This window comes from Penicillium canescens (assembly GCF_028828765.1).
Source record: "Penicillium canescens strain IBT 15451 chromosome Unknown utg000002l_segment0_segment0, whole genome shotgun sequence".
NCBI classification, from domain to species: Eukaryota; Fungi; Ascomycota; class Eurotiomycetes; order Eurotiales; family Aspergillaceae; genus Penicillium; species Penicillium canescens.
In genome coordinates this window covers 3,282,892-3,303,928 of record NW_026703964.1, presented here as the reverse complement: position 1 = coordinate 3,303,928, position 21,037 = coordinate 3,282,892, and the positions used below count along the sequence as shown (strand labels likewise).

Genomic DNA, 21,037 nt, shown 5'->3' with positions numbered 1-21,037 from the left:
AGTGTTTGAAAAGGATCTACAGTCGTAAACCTTCTCTCTATTGCCAATGGCTATTTCAATACAAACAGACACTCAACTCAGAAAGCAGAAAAATGCACGAGACTGAACAGCACATGAACATAATAATCTATTGGGTAGGCCGCAATACATGGGATGGAACGCCCACATGCATAAAAGAGAAGCCAAAGACTGAAAGTCTCCATGAAGAAAAGAGAACCCAAGGAACAAAGATGTATGTGAAATTTGGTAGAGTGTGAGTTAGGGTGAGACAGGGTAGAGGAAAGAGGAGAAGATGTGTAAAGGGAAAAAAATAATAGAACGTATACGAACAAGGATATATGCCCTGAACTCTCACAAGACTAGCCTCAGCCCAAAATGCACAGGAGCAGGCGCAGACAAGATGCAACTGACAACGCAAAGGTTGTATAAAATCAAACAGGAAACCCAAAGCACGAAGAGAGGTAATCTACCTCTCGAGTTTCCGTCTCAAGGTCCGCGTGCGCTTCATCAGCTTCTTGAATTTGTGCTTCTTCATCTTGACCTTGCGACGTCTCTTGGTGGAGATTGCATGCATGGTGCGGTTGTTACGCACACGCTCCATGTATGTCATACCAGCGGTGTTATCAGCCGGGGCTTCGATGCTGACCTCGTTCTGCACGCCGGAATCCTCCATTTCGCTGCGGACGAAAGGACCAGTGTGGGCCTCGTAGGTCTTGCGGCCGTCAGCGTGGCGAGCCTCGCGGATTGTCAGGACGGTCGAGTAGGTGGAGTACTCGTTGTCGACCTGGGAATCTTGAGACTCGGTGGCCTCGGCGGCGGCTGTGTCCATAGGGACTGGTGGGGGAGGAGGCTGGAAGGGACGGAGACGGCGGGTGAATTCCTCCACGGACATCTTTGCGTCGGGGCCGTCCAGCATACGGAGTTCACCGTCCTGCTCGCTGAAGCTTCGGAACTGGTCTTCGGATTCTGAGATGCCCTGTGCGCCGTGTTCCATGTTCTGCACAGCCGAGGAAAGAGTGAAGATGACGTCCTCCGGTTCGTTCTTCAGGGGCCGCTTTGACGAGAAGATCGCTTCGAAGGCGTCGGTGCTCGAGGTCGGGGGCACAGTGGTTGTCACCGAGATTGGCCGGTGGATGGAGAAGAACGAGGCAACATGGACATCTAACGGAAAAAGAAAAGTTAGCTTCGGGCATTTCTTCACGAGGAATGAAATCTTTGTAAATCCGGACGCTGCTACTCACCATGGGGTTGGCGGTGCTGTGTCGAGGGAACACTCGGAAGCTTCGAAAATGCCGCATGCTGCTGGCTAGACTTTGACGAACCGTTACGGGCAGAGTTGTCCTTGCGTCGGCGGGTAGCTTTGCTCTTCTCGCCAGACGAGTTGACTCCCTTTGCCGGGGCAGAGGCGTCCATGCGGCGGGAGCCATCGCTGGGCGGGACTGGGGGTTTGGAGGATGAGGAGGAATACCGGCGCTGGTGCAGAGGTCGGGTTGCGCCGAGCAGGCCGTTGGTAACATTCTGAGCGGGGCGAGTTATCCCGGGCAGGGGCATGGGATACCATGCCGCCCGGCGTAACGATGTTGACAACATGGTTGGCAGATATAAACCCAGTCACTGGGAGGTGAATGAGTCTGAATCGGAGGCGAAATCAGTCGGGCCGGAATTCGGTGTCACTGATCATGCGGATGTGGTTATGTAAGATTGATGCCTCAGGTGTTGCTCCGAACACCATGGAGATATCTATTCGCGCGATTTGACTTGAGAACTGGATTTACTGTGCATGAAATCTGTTCTTGGAAGGTCATCTGCCATATTCTATTTCTAGGGTCTTGGTGGTAGACAGTGCATGAATGACGCACGAGGCACGATCTACATACCAGGAATCCGAGAGTAAGCGCGTGCAAGGGAAATCAACAGACACTAAAGCATATACAGAGCAAAAGAAAGCAAAGAGTGCTCCTCATAGAGCAGTATATTGATATCATTCAGACAGTAGTAGATAGGAAATCCAGAATGATTGTGATGATACAGGGCAGAGTCGTCAAGTATAACACAGCTGCAGAGACAAACAAGTGGTATCATCCTGCATTACAAAAAAGTGAAATGAGAAAAGAAAAAGACACCGTCGCTGAAAACAAAGCGAGGCATTAGTTGGCAAAATCGGATGGGCTTTTGGATGCAACGTGATAGACCCAAGGATGCGAGCAGAGAGCCGACAATAACCTCTCAATCAAGACGCCTTCGTCAACACAATAAAAAAGAAACAATGTAGAAGAAAAGGTACATGTGGCAAAAGTCACAAAGGAGTGAAAGAAGACCCGCCCTGCAATGCAACCGGAAAATAAAAGGTAGGCTGAGGAGCTCGGAGTGGAAAATGAAGAGAAGAGAAAAAGAAATCATCGTCACAGAGAGGCTCGTCTGGGATGCCTCTGGAAATGGAAGGTCGCTGCCTTATAGTATTAAGGTATGCAGATTCTTCTGTATGATCATGTCCTGTACTGAATCCATAGTCGCCTTGAGCAATGTGGTGTCTGTTGCATTGGTGTAATGGATATAGATTTCGCGGTCTGGGATTCGGTTGATGCCACGGAACCTGTCCGCAAAGTACCGCGCAGCAGCATCATAATCGGTGTCAGAGCCAGCGTAGTCTGGGAAGTGCTTCGAGATAGGAGAGATGGCAAGCTTCCCCTTGAACAAATCGATCTTGTTGAGGAAAAGGATGATTGGCTTGCGCTTGAACCATTCACCGTTGACTAGAGATTCGAATAACATCATGGCTTCGTGCATTTGGTTCTGTGGTGGCGATTAGCGCTGGTCGAGAGAGCATGGGAGATATTGCGCTTACAGCGTTCTGGTCTTCCACCAGACATTGGTCGTATCCTGACAAGGCGACCATGAACAGTAGACACTGAACACCCTCGAAGCAGTGGATCCATTTCTTCCGCTCTGATCGTTGTCCTCCGACGTCCATCATTCGAAAGTTCATTTGCCCAAGTTCGAAGAGAGTTTCCGTGATACCGGTCGTCCGGAGTCGAGCTTGGAGCATGTCCTGGTTGTCCGGAAGCCAACCCGGTGTAAATATGCGATCCAGGGATTCGTAAAAACTGCGATGGTTAGTTTGGGCCCATGTAAGACACATGTTCCGAAATTGACTAACTAGTACAGGTTGTCATGGAGAGCGAACTCGTGCCCTCGCGCAACAGCTGTCTGCACACCTGTATCCTTCCACATCGCCCTCATAGCATCCCGAATCGTCAGGTCTGAGAAAGCCTCGTCCGATCCTACATCTGGGTCGGTGTTGTCTAATAACTCCGCGTATGACTTTCAAACTCGTTAGCCAAAGCACACTTCTTGTGACAAGAATGTCAAGTACCTTGGTCTTTTCCTCATTCTCGAAATTGATACCCTCGGCATTCATAATATCCAACAAGACCTTGAAGGCGATGACAAGGTTCGAGTAAATAACGGCGCGCGTCGTATACCGCTCCTCCTCGGGAAATCCTCGACTGTGAATGATGCGCATCTGCTTGATAATGGTCGATTTCCCAGATTCTCCCGCGCCTGGCCAAGTTGTCAGTACTGCACTCAAACAAACCGACATGGATTCACTCACCTAGTAGCAGAATCTTGATGGTCCGGTCGAGCGTCTTCTTGTCATTCTTGATACCCCGTTCTATGCGCGCATTGCGCTGCAGCGCCTCCTTATCCGCCTCCGCCGGTGTTGAAACTAAGCAGCCCATGATTCAGGTTGAGGATAGATTATCTAGCGCGATGGTTGTTAGTAACGATTCATTGCAAGCTGAACTGGTGCGACGACAGACTCGACACATTGGGTGTGCACGATCTGAGTCAGGGATGCGACTGGATTGCGCCACCTCGGGTGTCGACAGTCGAAGCTCAAAGACACAAGACCCGAACTCGACCATCGGGACCGAAGGCGTGGAGGTCGCCTACCTTCACAAAAGACCCGCGATTATACACCCGAAGCCTACCTTCACTGAGAAATGTGATAGGCAGAAGCTTGAAGGTTCGATTGTTCCCCACACCTTGCGACCACGTTCCGTTGTGAATTCGACTGTTGTGTTTCCAATTAGACCAGGTTATCCTCCGAGACAGGCGAATCCGTGTGGGCGACACAATGTCGAGGCCAAGAGAGGTTCGGGGGGAACGACAGGTGACAAGATCGCGTTGCAAGGGTTCGAGAGATCCGGGTGCCGCTAAGTTTCCTAAACCGGCGTTCTTCAGTTTTCACTGAAGCGAAATAGAGCCGGGTCGACAGCCGAGGGCTCCGGGAAAGACAAGGGGCGGAAAATGGAAGAGAGGAATGAAGGTCTCTGCCGTCCCACGCGCATCCACAAGCGGGGAGAGAATGCCGAAGTCCTCTCTATCATTCTCTCGCCACTAAGTCTCGTACTTTTGTGTAATCGGAATTACACGTACTTTACTCTACATCTGATTGCAAAAGTCCTCTCTGGGATCCCTGTCACTCCATCTGTCACTAATATGACCTGTACATGTATAACTGACACCTACACAGAACAAGGAACTATGCCAAAACCCGAGACCGAGATCAGATGGAACTATTGAAAGCGTCTCGGGCCCAACCCAATCAGCACATCTCGAACAACCCAATTGTTTACCCACCTTGCATGTGTCTTGGCTTCCATGTGTTCAAGGAGCCTGCATAATACATGTATTCTATGGAACATGCACACAATATTCCACGCCAAGAGCAAAGCCTGAGATCGACGCTGAAACCCGCATGGACCACAAGGAATGTCTGAAACGGCGGATTTCTGTCCCGATGCTCCTTATTACCAGTGTTTGCTCTGTCTCGTTTTCCCCTGGGAGTACAAGTTGGATAACCAGGTCCGTGGTATACGAGGAACACGGAGTTCGCGCTTGAGGGTTCCCCCATAGCCCAATCAGAAAGCTCCTACTCGACCTCTTTCGCTTACTGCCTCGGACCAAACCAGAAATCGGACCGCTGTCAACTCCACAATCCACGAGCCGCAAGACTGTCACTCGCAAGATGAACCCAATGTTTTCTTCTTACTGTACAGGAGGGCCATATCGCCCTCTGATACCCCCACACGGTAAAGGTGCAAAGACCCTCCACTTGAAACAAACACGGAATGTCCCGTCGGTTCGCATGCGCCGGTTTCATGATTTTCATTACAGAGTACATGGACGATCCATCCCGCGCCGTCCACCTACTAAGGCAGGGGTGATCGCTTTGGGACTGGCGCCAGGCCTTAGTGGAGACTGATTGACCCATTACGAGCCTCGCATCACCTCACCAGAATCCTGTGAATACGCAATTGTCCATTCCCGATCTTCAGGCGACATTTCTCCGTCCCGGTATAGTGTGAGATTCGCCTTTGGTAGCTTGCGATCCAGACACTCGCCTGCCACGCTCTGTACCCGGTGGGTTGACTTCCCTCGTCTATCCAAACAGGGAGTCGCCTCCCCCTGAATCTGGCATCGCCTCCACATGCAACTTCCGAGAAAACTTCCACGTGTGTGGTGGGGTGCACCCGTTCGCTTGTGTAGACATTCAGTTCATTGTTACATGTAGTCACTGGTGCCATGTTTATGCATAATCCATGCTCCACCAATTCCTCGTCTCGAGTTGTACATCAAAGTCTACAGAACGACATGTTTTTTATTTCTTGTGTCTGCTTCTCATTGTGAGAATCGGATGTTCTTACGACTAACACACAGTCCTCTTCTCCATCCAAGATACAATATATCAACCCCAGACTCAGAAAAACAGCCGACAGCTCACATGTATACACCGAATATAGTTAAACTTTACCCTTTACACTTCCCCGAAGTCAAACGTCACCCACGAGTCGGAAAATCTTCGTGAATGACCTATCAACCCGGCTCATCAAATTCTTCAGAACCTTCAGACTCCGCAGCCCCTACAAGAAGGCTTCCCACCCTCTTCACATTCTCCATGTACATTTACCATACGCGTACGGAGTATATGTACGTACATGCCAACTTAGGAAACCCCATATCTCGTCGAAAACTCGGACATCTCGTGCCCATACAGTAATGTATTCGGCATCTGCCAACGGTCCAGAGGAGGGGGAGGCGTGGAGTAGTGGGACCTAGCAAATTAACCGTTGTCGATCAACATTTTGACAAGTCCAAATCCCGGCCTGTCCATGCCCCGAGCGCGAGTCAGCGGGAGAAGCTCTTCAGTGATTTTCCCCTGTGTACGTCGACTCGGATGGGATGGGTTGGTCATCTGGTCTGTGTGCATGTGTATGTACATTTTTAGCACATGTAAAAGGGGGAGGGGATAGGGGAAGGGCCGAACAGAATGACAGTGCATTGTTCGAGTCGGAGTGGCTGTTTGGCCAGTTTGGCTTGGCCGTTCAATGAATCTATCTTTAGCTTGGAATCTTGCAGGTGTGCAGGGATACAGTATCCAAGTCGGAGCTCTTCCGAGCAGGATCGGTTGGGAAGATAGTATCGTTACGGAGAACGGAGTACGCAGTCTACTACTGGACTTTTTGGATGTGAGCGGGGTTTTGGCACTAGTTTCCATGCTAAACTTCGGCTGGCTGGGAAAATGTCTTCTTTTGTTGGGTTGGCCGAGCATGGTGGGATCGGTTATTCGTCCGGTGTGCATTACTGCAGGGTTGATCGAAGGCTAGCGGAATAATCTTGGTCTCTTTGCTGGATTCGCTGGATAACGTTCAGGGGCTTGAGAGGTCTGCCTGGGCTAGCGGTTGGGTGTCCTAAAAAAGGCCCGCTCCGGAAGTATAATGGCGCCTAACGCCGTGATCTGCTGCACACATTTCCTAGTCGGCGAGGCTATGACAATGCGGCTTCGGGGAGGTTCATGTAGTCTGCCGAATGCTCTTTCTTAGGGGGTTCTGCGGGATATGTACGCAATAGGATGGAGGATGTGGAATTTTTGTCATGGATTATGCCATCTAGATCTGACGGAAGGTCTCATTTTTCAGTCCCTCGTATTCATCCTCAACTACTTCGTTAGACTGTCAGCCTAGGAATAAACATCCGCAATAGAATAGTCAGGAAAAATACATTCAAGATAAACTGAGCAGTGTGGTAGTATGCAGAATTATTATTGTCAGTGCCACATGCGCCTAAAGTTTAGCTTAACGTTAATTCCACCTTTGGGCTTTCTGAAGAAAGGCGGGCTCCATTGCTGAGAGCTTGGGCCTTTCATTACTATGGGTTTACGGATATACAAGGGGCTAAAATAGACAAGAGCGCTAGGCCCCGCGCTTATCATCCTCGGGTAGCACTCTACAGGTTGGGTTTTACCCTGAGCTGTTCTGCAATAGACGAGCTTACATTCTTCTGCTAGAACGCCACTTTTCAAGAGGGAGATATCCGGCCTTAAGCACAAACTCCGTGTATAGGCATCCGACTATGAGAAGTAGATTGTCCCCACTCTCGATCAAATAATATCCTACAAGCGTCGTAATTCCATTGATAATGTTTTACTGTTTTTTGCCTTGAATGCAAGTTCAACTTGGAATTGAAGCTACCATGACGTTATAGAGCTCACTGAGAGTCCGTAGAACAAACTTCATGTGGGGTTGTGGAAATATATATACTGTATCAAGGTCTGACTGATATAAAAGGTCAGAGCCGGAAACCTCCTGATGACTCTAGTCGCATTATCCATTATTTACCTAACAATCGCAAGATCTGTCAAGATAAAGAAATATTCTAGTTTGGAAGCAGTAGAATTGCTGTGGTAGCTTCTATAGTTGACATGACACTAGTCCTGATCTGGCAGCCTTCTAATTGGATCATTTCGGCCCCAATCTAAGCCATTGGCTTTCGCTGGTGCCTGGAGTCTCAATAGTGTACATTCAATTCAATTCATGGCTCTGAAATAGACACACAATGTCGCAAACTTTCCTGCGATTTGCAAGTCCGTTGTCCCTTGAATGGTGTGCATATGCAACACTAACCATGATGCAGGTCCCAATGAGCGCCGTACTATCAGTCGCGAAGACCTCGGCTTTTACCACGCACTCATCATAGCAGCAGTGTACGAGCACGAGAATGAAGTTATAGACCTCAATTCAGCTCAGACATTCTTCCCGCCCCTGAAACACTGCATCCAAGAGCACGCTTACCTGAGTGTCGTCGTCAAAAATAGCCACACCGAAAAGCCAGCTTATGAAGGAGTCTCGACTATCAACCTCGACTCACATGTGTCTATCCTCCACAATAATGCTCACAGTGACCCAAACAGCGATGACGAAACAAATATCATCCAAAACGTCCTGGCGCCAATCCTCGACAGGCCATGGCCAGTTGGAATACCACCCTGGCGTATCATCGTCCTCCCACTATCATCGGCGCGTGATTCAACCACGAAACGTTGCTTTATAGCATTCTCGTTCTCTCATACGCTCGGAGACGGTATGGTCGGAGTCGCATTCCACCGCACTTTCCTGGAGGCATGGCGACAGACTAATAATGCGAATGACAACTCCTCCCTGGTATCCATAAATCCATCAGACCAAACCCTCTCAGCACCATTCGACACCCCGGAAAGACTTCCTATATCATGGAAGTTCCTCCTGGGACCACTTGTAGCGGTCTACCTACCAAAATTCCTAGCCGAGTTCCTCGGACTTCGCGCAGCGGCTAGCACAGTTGATGCTGGTACTTGGACTGGCTCACGCATCTTCGAACCGGTTCCCAGACTAAACAGCAGAGTGAGGATCCTCAAGATTGAGGCTCCGCTCGTGCAGAAGGCTCTTCAAGCTTCGAGAGAGCATGATACTAAGCTCACCGCCACGATGCATCAGTTTATTATTCGGGCTTTGAGCAAGGCTATTCCTAACAGTGACGTGACGAATTTCGTTTCGGGGACACCTGTTGATATGAGAGCGTCTATTGGTATACCAGCTTTAACTTGGGGCCTTTACGTGTCTGGCTACTATGAGGTGCATCCTCGTTTACCTGGCCCCCATGCTAGCGAATCTGTGTTGTCGGATGAAATGTGGACGGCTGCAAGTTCGATGACGAAAAGGCTCGCTGAATGTGGTACGAGGCTGCAGGATCAGGCAATTGGGTTACTGAGATATGTTCCCAGTATTCGGAGCTGGATGTTGGGTAAAATTGGACACCAGCGGGATTCATCGTATGAACTGAGCAATCTGCTTGCGTTTGATGGCGGTGATGTCAGTGACAATTGCAGGATTAGCAAGATGGTGTTTTCGCAGCCTGGCAATTGTCTCAGTGCACCGCTTGTGTTCAATATCATTAGCGTCAAAGGGAGTAGCTTGGTTTGTACGATCAGTTGGCAGGTTGGAGCTTTAGATGTGCCAGCTGAAGAGGAGATGCGGTTTGTTGATGAGATTTGTTCCTCGCTTCGAGCTGATTTTGAAGCTTTGAGGGGGTGATGTCTTGTATCTGTGCAATCTACAATTTTGGGATTGAAATGGGTATTCAAGCGACTTCGCGGAGAAATTGGGCCCAGTAAGTGGGCAAGCTTGTGTATGTTAATACTATCAACCTGTGCTAATTTTAATATGATTGTAATAATTTGACTCTCGAGAGCTTACACATTGTGGATAATTCTGCTGGTAAGATCACATCTATCGACGTGTTCCTTGAACAAGACATCGAACACATTGTTGATGTACACGGTAGAAAGATTAGGCGAATATTGCGGCGTTCGGTTGACATGACCCACCGCGAAAGACCCGGAGGAGTCATACTGAACTTCACATACACGCGCAAAAACTGTATAAGACCCCGAACTAAAGATGGCAAGCCTATACTCCCCGATCCAAACCTAATGTATCCCCTCATTAATACTCGAAACCAGGCCACAAGAACAGAGGCCCTCTACCTAAACGATGCCTCACTCCGAACATGGACAACAGAGATCCTCTCGTCGCAATCAATAAATACACTCCCGGAAGGAGAGAGATGTCTAGCAAAGAACATTCCAGTAGAAGAAATCGCCATAACAACCCGCCAGACAATATTCTACGCGCAAGGCGGCGGCCAACCGAGCGACAGCGGCGCAATCGGGCCACGAGACCACGAACCAACCTTCTCAGTAACGTTAGTGCGCAAAACGCCTGATGGGAAATATCTCCATTTTGGAAGATATGCAGACGCATCTTCTACTTTCACCGAAGGCCAGCTTGTTGTTCAGACAGTTGATGACTCGAAGCGCAATTATCATTCGCGTCTGCATACTGCTGGTCACATTGTTGGATTGGCAATGCAGCTTCTGATGCCGGAGATGAAGAAGGTTAAGGCGAATCATTTCCCTAGGGAGGCGTCTATGGAATATGAGGGGTTATTGTATAATGAGAATAAGCCTATCATTCAGGAAAAGGTTGATGAGTTAGTGAAGCGGGATTTGGAAATTCTCATTTCTTGGGAAGAGGACTGTAAGGAGTCTGGGGATGGTGATGATGAGGAGGGTCGGTCTTTTGATGGTCGGATGAGGATTGCGAGTATTGGTGGGCTTGATCATAATCCTTGTGGTGGGACACATGTTGGGACGACGGGGTTGGTTGGGGCTATTGTTATTCGAAAGATAAGTCGGCAGAAGGGGATTAGTCGGGTTTCTTATGATGTTTCGCCCGGGATTGAGGGATAGACATCGTTGTTGATGTTATTATACAATTCGAACCTATGTTCTAGACTAGAAGTACATGCTTGAACGCTCTGAGATCTAATGTGCAATCGTGAAATTATACAACGAATTCGTTATCCAGCCAGTGCTTCATCACAATCTTGCCTTCCCTGAATCCGTCTTTGGGGCTTCGAACAATGATGGCTGCGTGACTGTGTCGGTGCTTCTGGATGTGAACTGGATATCTCTTTATTCCCACGGCGTTGAGCGAGTCGATGATGGCAGCTTGATCGGGTGACAACGCAAGTTTGGGAGAGTGCGGAGAGACTGCAGTGGCAGAAGAAAGAGTAGGCGATCTGGACGCAAATGCACCATTGTTCTCTGCAGACTTCGAGCCAGTGTCAGACAAGTCGGCATCGCTGTTAGACAGATAGGCCGGATCTTGTCGAGCATTGACGTTTTCAAAAACCTCCTCCACAACATGCTGCACATCTTGAACAATAACAGGCACTCTGTATCTCCCAAAGAAAGCGCCATAATCGCCTTTCTCGTGTAGGCGAATGCGCTTGGAGCTGCGGAAAGTCTGAATACCAGCATTGATCAAGAAGATTACAATAGCCACTGGCGCGAGGACAACGAGAAGTACCGACAAAGGTACCCATAATGCCACAGACTTGCATTTCTTCCATAGCTTGGCGGCCATTGTTGCGGGTTTCTTTTGGGCGGGCGGTAACACATAAAGGTCAGGGTCGATAATCACATCCTCATAGCCCTTAACATAGTTGATGTTAAGATCATCCAAAGTCCGGAACGGGTCCACTTTGGACAAAGCAGACGTGTAGAAGACAACCGAGCGATCATTGACAATATTTGCATAGATACTGCGAGTTTGGAACCGCTTTAGTCCCTGTATGAAAATGCTCTCGGGATCAGCCAAAACGCTGAGCAGCGGCCGCCCAGTATCCCGGAACGAGTCGATCAACCACATCTGCCGTCCAGACATTGATAAAGTCCGCGGGCCTATTTCATTCCAAATTTGGTTCTTGAACCCCTTCAGCGGTGTTCGGACTCCTACATGGGGAGTCGCAAAGGTCGTAAAGTTCATGGGTCGCAGCTTGTCCAGCCATCCCCGCGCATTTAACAGGCCGATCGCATAGCGCGCGACGAGACCACCGAGTGAATATCCGATGACACTGATCTTTGTGATTTTATGTCCCTTTTTGGCTAGGGAGTCGAGTGTCTCCTCGACCTCGCGCACTAATCGTTCTCCGCCCAGCTCGATTCCGTCATATGTGTAGTTTCCGCTGTTTGCTTTCGGACAGATGATGTAGAGGCTGTCGTCGCCGTATCTTTCCCGTAGCGCAGAGGCGACATAATCGAGGTGGGAAGGGTTACCCCAGAGTCTGTCAGAAACCGGGTCGCGTTAGTTCAGGGTCAACGTCATTGACAAGGGAGCAGAGTAGGTACCCGTGGACCAGCACACAGAGGTGGTCTGCTGTGGATGAAGTGCTAGGCATTGTTTCGCATGGACGTATTCACAAATGGAATATAAACAAAAAATGAGAAAAAGTGTTCTTTAAGGCTGGACGCGGATGTCTGTTCGTCCGAAGTCCGCTGTCGTCCGCCACTGGAGCTATCGGCGATAAGGACCTGTCTCTGCCCGCATGCACAGCCATTGCTCGATAGCATTCCATGTGTATCTGCCTAGTTTCAAGCTGAAATGCAAGCCTAGACTAAATTCTCAGAATATTCAGACTAGACGTCCAAAGAAATCCAAATTAATAGCAAATTATCCAAGGCAGAGCAATGATGTATTCCTGCCTGCAAAGCCAGGCAACTGTTTGACTACTTTGCACCTGTCATCACAACTTCGTATCAATCGTTGCTCTTGCTCTGCTCAGTCTGATGTCTTGATTTCGTATGTTCGGCATATTCGAGTCAATTTATTCGCAAATCAATGTCAGAATGGTCTGTCCATAATCTCTAACTCTCAAAGACAAGGCTTAAATGATGCCGCATCGGCCAAGCAGCATTCACCTTTGATCCTTTCATTACACGTATGACAAGCAAACATGTGATTCCTACGAATAAGTCGCTAATATCTGAATAGTGTGTGGTCTCATTCTTCATTTCGTACCTATTGTCTCAAACAGTAATTAATGACTGTCTCGTCTTGCTTTATATCGAGAGACATAACAAGACTCGCCTAAGCTATCCTATTGTCTGACGGTCACCTGAACGTTACTGTCATCATGTTCACACCGCTCGGACTTTTTGAGGGAATCCCTTGTCCGCAGGGAGAACGATGTGCTCTTTTGAGATGTCTCTTCTCCCATGAAAGCAACGAACCCCGTTCAGCTGGGGATAGTACTCCGAAAATTCGTGCCTCAGGTGACGATGGCCCGCCTTCAAAAAGAGCCAAGTTGGACCAGAGCGCTGAAAAGGCGCAGGTTCCGTGCTCGAATTCGTCCGACGAAAACACACGTGAAATGACGAGACGTCAAAGTGGGGTTCAAGGCATCTCGGAGCTTCAGTCTATCACTCGAGAGGTTACACCACCGGCTCCAAGTCATTCTGAGCTTTCAAGGTCTTCGTGGCCTGTACCTTCGAAAGCCACCACTGCTGTGCCATCCAAATCCAATGCATCGAAAACCGAGTCCAAACCTAACAACGCTGCACCTTCTGAATCTTCAGCCAAACTACCTCCTCGAAAGGCTCCGAAGGAAACATTGAACCCGCGCATGCTCACTAAAGCACCAACAAGCCATGTGGGCCGCACTGCCATCCTGAAGAAGCTGCACGGTGCGATGACGGCACACAATGAAAAGCTTCGAAAGGACAAGAACAGCGCGAACAAATGTTTCATCCTGACTCCGGATGAACTGGTGACAATGGCACTGGACGAGGAGGAAAAGACGGCGAAGGATAACCCGGGAGTATATGGTAACGTGATCAAACTTCGAATCGTGAAACTGAGCAAGATGGGCATCGAGGAGTGGGTGAAGGAGGTGATGGATCACCTGAATACGCGATACTACAGCATCAAGCCCATCCAAAAGCCGGATACCAAACCCAGTACTCTCGCCACGGGCATGACCGTCGAAGAAGAACTCGCGACTGTCCCCTTTCTCATCACACCCATCACTGGCTACGAACAGTACGGTTATGTGACGAAAGCGCCTACGGAGACCGAGATAGCAGTCGCCAAGGAAGGAGTCGATAAGTCCAATGGCTGGGAGAAGTGCGACCGATGCGGTGGCCGGTTCCAGGTCTTCCCAGGTCGCCGCGAAGACGGCGTCTTGACCACAGGCGGCACATGTACCTATCATCCATTTCGCCCCCTCTACCCTCAGCGCAAGAAGACAGACCATGTCACCGGTTCTCAAGAGCCATACTACCCCTGCTGCAATGAGCCAATGGGGACCTCGAGTGGCTGCACAAAAGCTGACAGCCACGTCTTTAAGGTGTCAGAGACCAAGCGTCTTGCATCAGTGCTCCAATTTGAGACGACCCCACGACAGCCCGAGAAAGGACCCCTCGAGCCAGTCTGTGTTGATTGTGAGATGGGCTATACATCCATGGGAATGGAACTAATTCGACTCACTGCTGTCAGCTGGCCTGAAGGTCGTGATCTGCTCGACGTTCTCGTCCGACCAATAGGCGAAGTGCTGGATTTCAACTCTCGCTTTTCCGGTGTCTTTCAGCAACATTATATCGACGCCAAACCATACGGTACGACAGTGTCCACCGCAGATTTACCTACCAAGGAAGGAATGGGCAGACCCCAGCCACCGTTGCAGCTTGTCAAATCCCCCGCTGAAGCGCGAGATTTGCTGTTCAAACTACTCCAGCCTGAGACGCCACTTATCGGCCACGCAATCGACAATGATCTGAATGTCTGCAGGATCATCCACCCCACAATCATTGACACTGTCCTGTTATACCCTCATCCAAGAGGTCTTCCCATCCGCAACAGTCTCAAAAGCCTGGCTTCCAGGCATCTTGGTCGTGATATCCAGACTGGGGTTCATGGGCATGACTCCAGGGAAGACTCGGTCACCACTGGTGATTTGGTGAGAGTGAAGGCGCGCGAGAAGTGGAAGGATTTAAATAAGAATGGATGGAAGTTTGAGAATGGGAAGCTGGTTCCTCCTGGCTAAGGTTCATCAGGCTCAAGTGACCAGAGGGGACACAAGAGGAAGAGCTCAGTTGACAGTTGAGAACTGAGCGAGGCTTTCATACAGTATTAGTATTTACTTAGTCTTCTGGTGTTTGAATTACTATCTCGAAATAGATATACTCTTGCATGACGCAGGCTTTTTCAGCATGACAGCAGCCTCAGTCGACGTCAGCCGTTAAGTTCCAAGCTTAATGGTGTAGCTCGTGTGACTGCATTAAAAAGACAAACGTCCATTCTACACATTAAAAATCTACAATTCAAAAAGATTTGAGGGTATAAACTTTTTTAGTTTTATTCGTGGCCTCATAGACCAATCTATCCCCCCATGGCTCTCGCTCTCAATCCAAACTGAGGTTTCAGACATATCGAACGCGACACACACAGACTAGAACCGATCGATCCCAAGGACAGGTGGAAGAACATGTCGAGAACGACACATTTACTCCTCATCCTCCTCAGCCTCGTCGTTGACGACGTTGTAGAAGCGGAGCTCGTAGACACCCTTGGAGGTGGAGACGACGCGGAGCCAGTCACGGAGCTGCTGCTTCTTGAGGTACTTCTTGGTCCTGGAAGAGGGAAATGGGTGGTCAGTGGGAACTCTTGCGCAAGATACATATTAGATTTCGGATTGACTCACAGGTACTTGAGGTAGCGACCAGAGAAGGGGATGTGGGCAACGACCTCGATCTTGCCATCGCCAACCTGGGAGATGACGACCTTGTCACCGAGGTTGCCGACACGGCCCTCGACCTTCACGCGGTCGTGGAGGAACTTCTCGAAGGCGGAGACATCGAAGATCTTGTCGCTAGCGGGCTGCGAAGCGTTGATGATGTACTGTAGAGCAAATGCAGTTAGTTCCGAGTTCCAATTTTACACGGCCAATACATGCATGCATGTCAGCGGGATAAGATCAAAAAAACGTACCTTCTGGGTAACCTTGGGGGCCCTGCGACCACGAGCCTATACCATATAACAATTCAATTAGCCTACTGCTCCATTATGTCGAGCCCCGATGTTGATATCTCGAGTTCGTCTGCGACATGGTGCATCGATAGATTTTTCAATACCGATGTTTCCAGTCGAGAGAGCGAAGCCGAGATCCGATCGGGGGGAACAGCAAAGCGGTTTTGGGCTTTCAACGTACAGCAACGGGAGCCATTTTTGATGGATTGGGGGGAGATGAACTTCGATTGGAAAGGTCGCAAAGAGGTGTATATCCTGCGCCGGCGAGAGATGGTCAAGACGAGATTCCCGAGTGGAGCCTTGGATAGCGAAATTCAACAGGTGTGCCGCACTAGTCTGTTTTGGGTCGAAATTAGGGCTTTGACCTTGCAGGTGTAGGTGGCAGATGTCATGTGATGCTCAGGGACTTGGCACATGGAATCTCTGACTCATAGATCCTGATTGGCTCGCTTGAAATCTCGGCTAAGCTTGGTTAGCTATGACTCATCGGGATTAGCGTTGATCCTGAGATTTCTCTTGGGTATAAATATCTGCTCCTCCCCCCAATCTTCCTCTTCTTTTCTTTCTTCTTTAGCTCTCTTTGCCTATTGGCTTAGATCAAGTGTAGTATCTGTTCTTTTCAGTTTAATCTCTGAAAGTTTCCTCTTGGAAACACTTTGATTATTCTCATTTTTGGATCCCGCAACTTGGCCTCTGTGCTTGCGCATGCCTTGTTGCACTGTGTCATCGGGCTTACACTACCCTCGATCGACGCGAACCCTTTTTCATCAACTGTCTCGGCTTGTCCGAGCGCTTGGAGAAGAATTGTTTACATTGTTATGTTAATGCAGTCGCGTCATGCTCTGTAGCTATATTTTGAGTCGTACTGTTCTGATAGCAGTCCATATCCTTCGTGAGGAAGTCCTATGTCTTCGTGCCCTCTCTGTGCCGGGCTCGTCGCCATGTAGTCGTTCCGACCGCTGTCTCCGTAGGTCTGTCCCCTTCTGAAGGCGTAAACCGTGACCAACTCTCATCTAGAATTTGAGCTGTAGTTCCATGACGGTGATACTGGTGCCACCAAACCGGCGACGATAGGAATTATACCGGTCTTTCTTAATACCACCAGTCCCAAGTCCCTAAGCAAGAGACTTGCGCTGGTTAGCAATACCCAGGACATCATCTGCCTCTGTAGGGACCTCGCTGTCGTCAACATCCAAAACTAGCGTTTAGTCACGTGGTTCGGAGCTTCAATCGCGGGGCCAATCGATAAGCCTCCATTTTTTTCCGCTCCGTATCTCTTCCCACTTACACAAAGACAGACGTCGCCATGGGTTCGATCGTCCTCCCTCACCTTCAGACAGCGTGGCATGTGGACCAGGCCATCCTCTCTGAAGAAGAACGCCTGGTGGTGATCCGGTTCGGCCGTGACCACGATCCCGACTGTAAGTCTCTCCGACGCCATTCCGAGCGCCACGCCAACTAATGCATGAACGCCCAGGTATTCGCCAAGATGAGGTGCTCTACAAGATTGCCGAGCGCGTAAAGAGTGAGTTCCAGGCATTCCACAACCAGTGAACAGCAGCTGACGATTCTCCCCAGACTTCGCGGTCATCTACCTTTGCGACGTGGACCAGGTCCCGGACTTCAACCAGATGTACGAGCTCTACGACCGGATGACGATCATGTTCTTCTACCGCAACAAGCACATGATGTGCGATTTCGGAACCGGAAACAATAACAAATTGAACTGGGTGTTGGAGGATAAGCAGGAGTTGATCGACATCATCGAGACTATCTACAAGGGTGCGAAGAAGGGCCGGGGTCTGGTGGTCAGCCCCAAAGGTATGCGCAACCCTGTGATCCCCGGAAGGGATTGCCATTCGCTAACAGCTTTCCTCTCAGATTACTCTACCAGATACCGATACTGAGCCTCATCCCCTTCCGCGCATGTCAGCACTGACAGCGACCAGTGTGTGTGTCGCTTCCTTACGACTCTTATGACGATCGCTAGCTTGGTCTAGCAAGAAGATAAAACCTGGAAATATGGTCATGGGTCTGGAGTTTTTCTGTTTCTGGAGTCGCCTTTGCGATCATTTTGGTTGAGGGTGAATAAAATCATAAAGCGTCTCCATTCTTTAGAGATCAAATGTTCAATTCGAAGCTCGTGGTTTTTCGGAAGCTTGTTGTAGAATGTATTAAGTTATAATCCACAGCTGTAACGTTAGCTCGTATCTCAATCGTAGTGAAAGCACTTCCATTCACCTTCATCAAATAGAAATATCGCGTTTTAAAAGGAAAATATATCGAACAGAGTATCAAGCAGCCCAATATCCAAAATTTGAGCCATAAATACCCAATGGTGCGCTGACAGCAAGCTCCATCATTTTTCCATCGTCGATTTTGACGTAACCCATGCACCGCACCTCTCAAACCCGCCTTACCAATTTTCCCATAACCATCACCACCCAACATCCACCGTCAAAAATGATCGACCAAACAATTTTCGAAGATCTCCAGACAAAGATCGACGAGGAGAGCACCGTCCGCGACGTAAGTCTGACCAGCGCGTCACTGAGCTGGACGAATTCTTCGCGCGCCAAGCCATCCTCAAGCCCACCGCGGAAAACCGATAGCTAATCATTCTTAACAGGAATTGCATGAGATTGTCCAGACTCTTGCCCGCAGAGGTACGTTTTGCAATTTATGATCATCGCTGGAAATGCACGGTCTCTGCGCTGGCCTGCTCAACTCGGCGATTTAGGTCTATCTTTGAACTGGAGATCTGATGCGTTTCTCTTAGGGCGCTCTACACAAGCTATCCTGTCGCGGGCTCATTCCACGCCTGCTGATCAATGTAAGTTCATACTCCAAGCTGCCCGATCAACAGAGTTGGACGTGGATTTGCTTCTATTCACATTTCTATTTTTGCTCTTGGGGTCGTGTGACGCGCAAAACATCCTCGAGAACAATTTTGCTGACTTTGATTATAGTGAAGCCCGTGCTTGACGATGTGACTACTGAGATTCTTGCTCAGAAGCAGGAAGTCGCCCGTCTCAAGACTGTGGCTGACAAGCACCCCTTCTATAAGTACAACGGGGTGTGGACCCGTGAGCTGCAGAACCTGGTTCGTTCTTAAGCTTCTGAGCTCTGAAGGATCGTACTGATGTGTGTGGCAGGTTGCCTCGATTGAGCTTTGCGCGTGGTTGGGTGGATTGCAGGAGCACAAGGGACCTAGCTCAGCTTCTTTCATGACTATTGAAGACGTTGGCAAGTTCCTTGAGAGTATGTTATCATCATTCAATTCTCGTGTCTTCAACTGCACTTCTAACATGCTGTTTCTCATCTAGTCCCGGTCAACCTGAAGGAGCAAGATGCTTTCCACTTGACTATAGAGGAGTATCTCCTGGCATTGATTGCCATGGTTGAGGAACTGGTTTGTCGCTTGATCCCCAACTTCTGTCCTTATACTAATTTAATTTGCAGTCTCGCTTGGCCGTCAATTCCGTCACTCTGGGTGATTATACACGTCCCATGCAGATTAGCAACTTTATCAAGGAGCTGTTTGCTGGCTTCCAGCTCTTGAACCTGAAGAATGATATCTTGCGCAAGCGCAGTGATGGTATCAAGTATAGTGTACGTCTTCTTGATTGCGAACATATCAATTTAACCCTCGGTTACTAATATAAAGGGGTTGCAGGTAAAGAAGGTTGAGGACGTCGTCTATGACCTATCCCTGCGGAATCTGATTCCCAAGGGTGCCGCCTCTGCTTAGGAGACCACACTGGGAAAATGAAGCTTGTGATATGATTGAGCACCTGGGCAGATCTAGAGAACAGGTCTAGTGGTTTACGAATTCTAAATATACCACTGGAAAATGAGGGACATGGGCACGAAATATCATTACCACTTAAAGGAATTCCCTTCCGAACCAGGAAAAACAACCAGTATGTCAAAGAGAGAAACACCGGGAAATAGATACAAAACCGAAACAGGGTAACGTTACCACCAAATCAAATCAAATAAACAAAGCTAGTTATTCAAGCCAACTGGGCCTTAGGAGCAGCATCATCCTTCTTCAACGAAGCAAGAGTGCCGGCCTTCTTAGCCTTCTCAAGCTCCTGCACAATAGTATCCTGCAAACCCTCAGGCTTAGTAGTAGTAGCCCAACGACCAACAACCTTTCCATCAGCCGAAATAAGGAACTTCTCAAAGTTCCACTTAACACGCTTGAGGCCCATAATACCAGGCTGCTGCTCCTTCATCCAGGTCCACACCGGCGCAGCGTTATCGCCATTCACGTCGAGTTTGCCCAGCACGGGGAACGAGACGCCGTAGTTAAGTTGGCAGAAGGACTGGATCTCATCGTCGGAACCAGGGTCTTGGTTGCCGAACTGGTTGCACGGGAAGCCAATGATGGTGAAGTCTTCTGGGTACTTGCTCTTCAGGTCCTTATAGAGCTTCTCCAGGCCTTCGAACTGGGGCGTGAAGCCGCACTTTGAGGCGGTGTTCACGACCAGTACGACCTTGCCGGAGAGCGAGGAGAGGGGGAAGGGGGTGCCCTTTTCTGTTTTTGGTGGGTTGTTGGGTTAGTTAATTTGTTTCCAAGGTTTTTGGTTTGCTGGTTCGTGGAGAAGAACGATGGAGATGGATGGGTGAACGCATGGTAACATCGCGATACACGTACTGTCAGCGGGATCGAAGTCGTAGAAAGAAGTAGCAGAAGTCATCTTGCTTTGATACTGTACAAGGGGAGGTTTCGAGAGTATACGCGGGGAGAAGTGGTGCAATGAGTGGTGCAATGAGTGGTGCAATGAATGGTGCAATAAGTGGTGCAATGACGTCGCTGATAGACGGGAGGACTTGGCAGTAAAGGAACACCGCAGACGCGGAAACGAGAACATGTCTTCTTGTACTCTGCGCTCAACCGAGGTCAAACCACTTTCTTACCAATTGGCCGCGGGTCTGGGCACGGAGTGTTCTAGCGCCGCCGGAAGTAGCGAACTGTCCGAGCCGACCTCTTTTTAGGTGCCACTTTATTGGTTGCATTATTGGTCATCTTGTTAACCTAGACTGTCTGCGCATAATTTTGTGCATTCTTTGAGGCTAAATGTTTCGGATTTAAGCTTAATATGTATAGAGACTGGGCATAATTCTTTCTCTCTTCACGAGATACCGGTGATCGTAGATCTTGCTGTCCACTAACAGGGTATTGCAAGATATATTCTCAAATTAATTTTCTTCTAAGCAGCCACACTTCTTAGTAACAGCCAACCGGCCGACACGCTATACTTTCTCAAGTACCTGGGAAG

The 21,037-nt window shown here is 49.1% G+C and overlaps 9 protein-coding genes across 9 annotated transcripts; 5 read left to right on the top strand and 4 right to left on the bottom strand.

The window, feature by feature from the left end:
• Positions 1-466: 466 nt before the first annotated feature.
• Positions 467-1,590, bottom strand: N7446_002451 (mitochondrial 37S ribosomal protein mS38; the record flags this gene model as incomplete). The annotated part of the gene is made up of 2 exons (XM_058511200.1): positions 467-1,161; positions 1,242-1,590. 2 exons carry the CDS (start codon positions 1,588-1,590, stop codon positions 467-469), a joined length of 1,044 nt encoding a protein of 347 aa, XP_058376736.1.
• Positions 1,591-7,899: 6,309 nt separating this feature from the next.
• N7446_002450 (uncharacterized protein) lies at positions 7,900-9,413 on the top strand (the record flags this gene model as incomplete). The annotated part of the gene is made up of 2 exons (XM_058511199.1): positions 7,900-7,927; positions 7,978-9,413. 2 exons carry the CDS (start codon positions 7,900-7,902, stop codon positions 9,411-9,413), a joined length of 1,464 nt encoding a protein of 487 aa, XP_058376735.1.
• Positions 9,414-9,779: 366 nt separating this feature from the next.
• On the top strand, positions 9,780-10,630 carry N7446_002449 (uncharacterized protein; the record flags this gene model as incomplete). The annotated part of the gene is made up of 2 exons (XM_058511198.1): positions 9,780-9,782; positions 9,842-10,630. 2 exons carry the CDS (start codon positions 9,780-9,782, stop codon positions 10,628-10,630), a joined length of 792 nt encoding a protein of 263 aa, XP_058376734.1.
• Positions 10,631-10,724: 94 nt separating this feature from the next.
• N7446_002448 (lipase ROG1 family protein) lies at positions 10,725-12,123 on the bottom strand (the record flags this gene model as incomplete). Its single annotated transcript, XM_058511197.1, has 2 exons — positions 10,725-12,009; positions 12,074-12,123. 2 exons carry the CDS (start codon positions 12,121-12,123, stop codon positions 10,725-10,727), a joined length of 1,335 nt encoding a protein of 444 aa, XP_058376733.1.
• A 735-nt stretch (positions 12,124-12,858) lies between these two features.
• On the top strand, positions 12,859-14,766 carry rex3 (putative RNA exonuclease Rex3; the record flags this gene model as incomplete). The annotated part of the gene is made up of 1 exon (XM_058511196.1): positions 12,859-14,766. One exon carries the CDS (start codon positions 12,859-12,861, stop codon positions 14,764-14,766), a length of 1,908 nt encoding a protein of 635 aa, XP_058376732.1.
• A 290-nt stretch (positions 14,767-15,056) lies between these two features.
• Positions 15,057-16,033, bottom strand: N7446_002446 (60S ribosomal protein eL22). Its single transcript, XM_058511195.1, has 4 exons — positions 15,931-16,033; positions 15,711-15,746; positions 15,424-15,620; positions 15,057-15,352 (listed from the first exon to the last, which is right to left on the bottom strand). Exons 1-4 carry the CDS (start codon positions 15,943-15,945, stop codon positions 15,226-15,228), a joined length of 375 nt encoding a protein of 124 aa, XP_058376731.1. The 5' UTR covers positions 15,946-16,033; the 3' UTR covers positions 15,057-15,225.
• Positions 16,034-17,055: 1,022 nt separating this feature from the next.
• N7446_002445 (DIM1 family thioredoxin-like protein) lies at positions 17,056-17,656 on the top strand (the record flags this gene model as incomplete). Its single annotated transcript, XM_058511194.1, has 4 exons — positions 17,056-17,170; positions 17,227-17,274; positions 17,328-17,570; positions 17,631-17,656. The coding sequence occupies 4 exons, from the start codon at positions 17,056-17,058 to the stop codon at positions 17,654-17,656; spliced, it is 432 nt and encodes a 143-aa protein (XP_058376730.1).
• A 556-nt stretch (positions 17,657-18,212) lies between these two features.
• N7446_002444 (translin) lies at positions 18,213-19,500 on the top strand (the record flags this gene model as incomplete). The annotated part of the gene is made up of 8 exons (XM_058511193.1): positions 18,213-18,278; positions 18,379-18,415; positions 18,529-18,582; positions 18,719-18,852; positions 18,905-19,010; positions 19,076-19,161; positions 19,212-19,361; positions 19,426-19,500. The coding sequence occupies 8 exons, from the start codon at positions 18,213-18,215 to the stop codon at positions 19,498-19,500; spliced, it is 708 nt and encodes a 235-aa protein (XP_058376729.1).
• Positions 19,501-19,765: 265 nt separating this feature from the next.
• On the bottom strand, positions 19,766-20,455 carry N7446_002443 (glutathione peroxidase; the record flags this gene model as incomplete). Its single annotated transcript, XM_058511192.1, has 2 exons — positions 19,766-20,292; positions 20,413-20,455. The coding sequence occupies 2 exons, from the start codon at positions 20,453-20,455 to the stop codon at positions 19,766-19,768; spliced, it is 570 nt and encodes a 189-aa protein (XP_058376728.1).
• Positions 20,456-21,037: the final 582 nt, after the last annotated feature.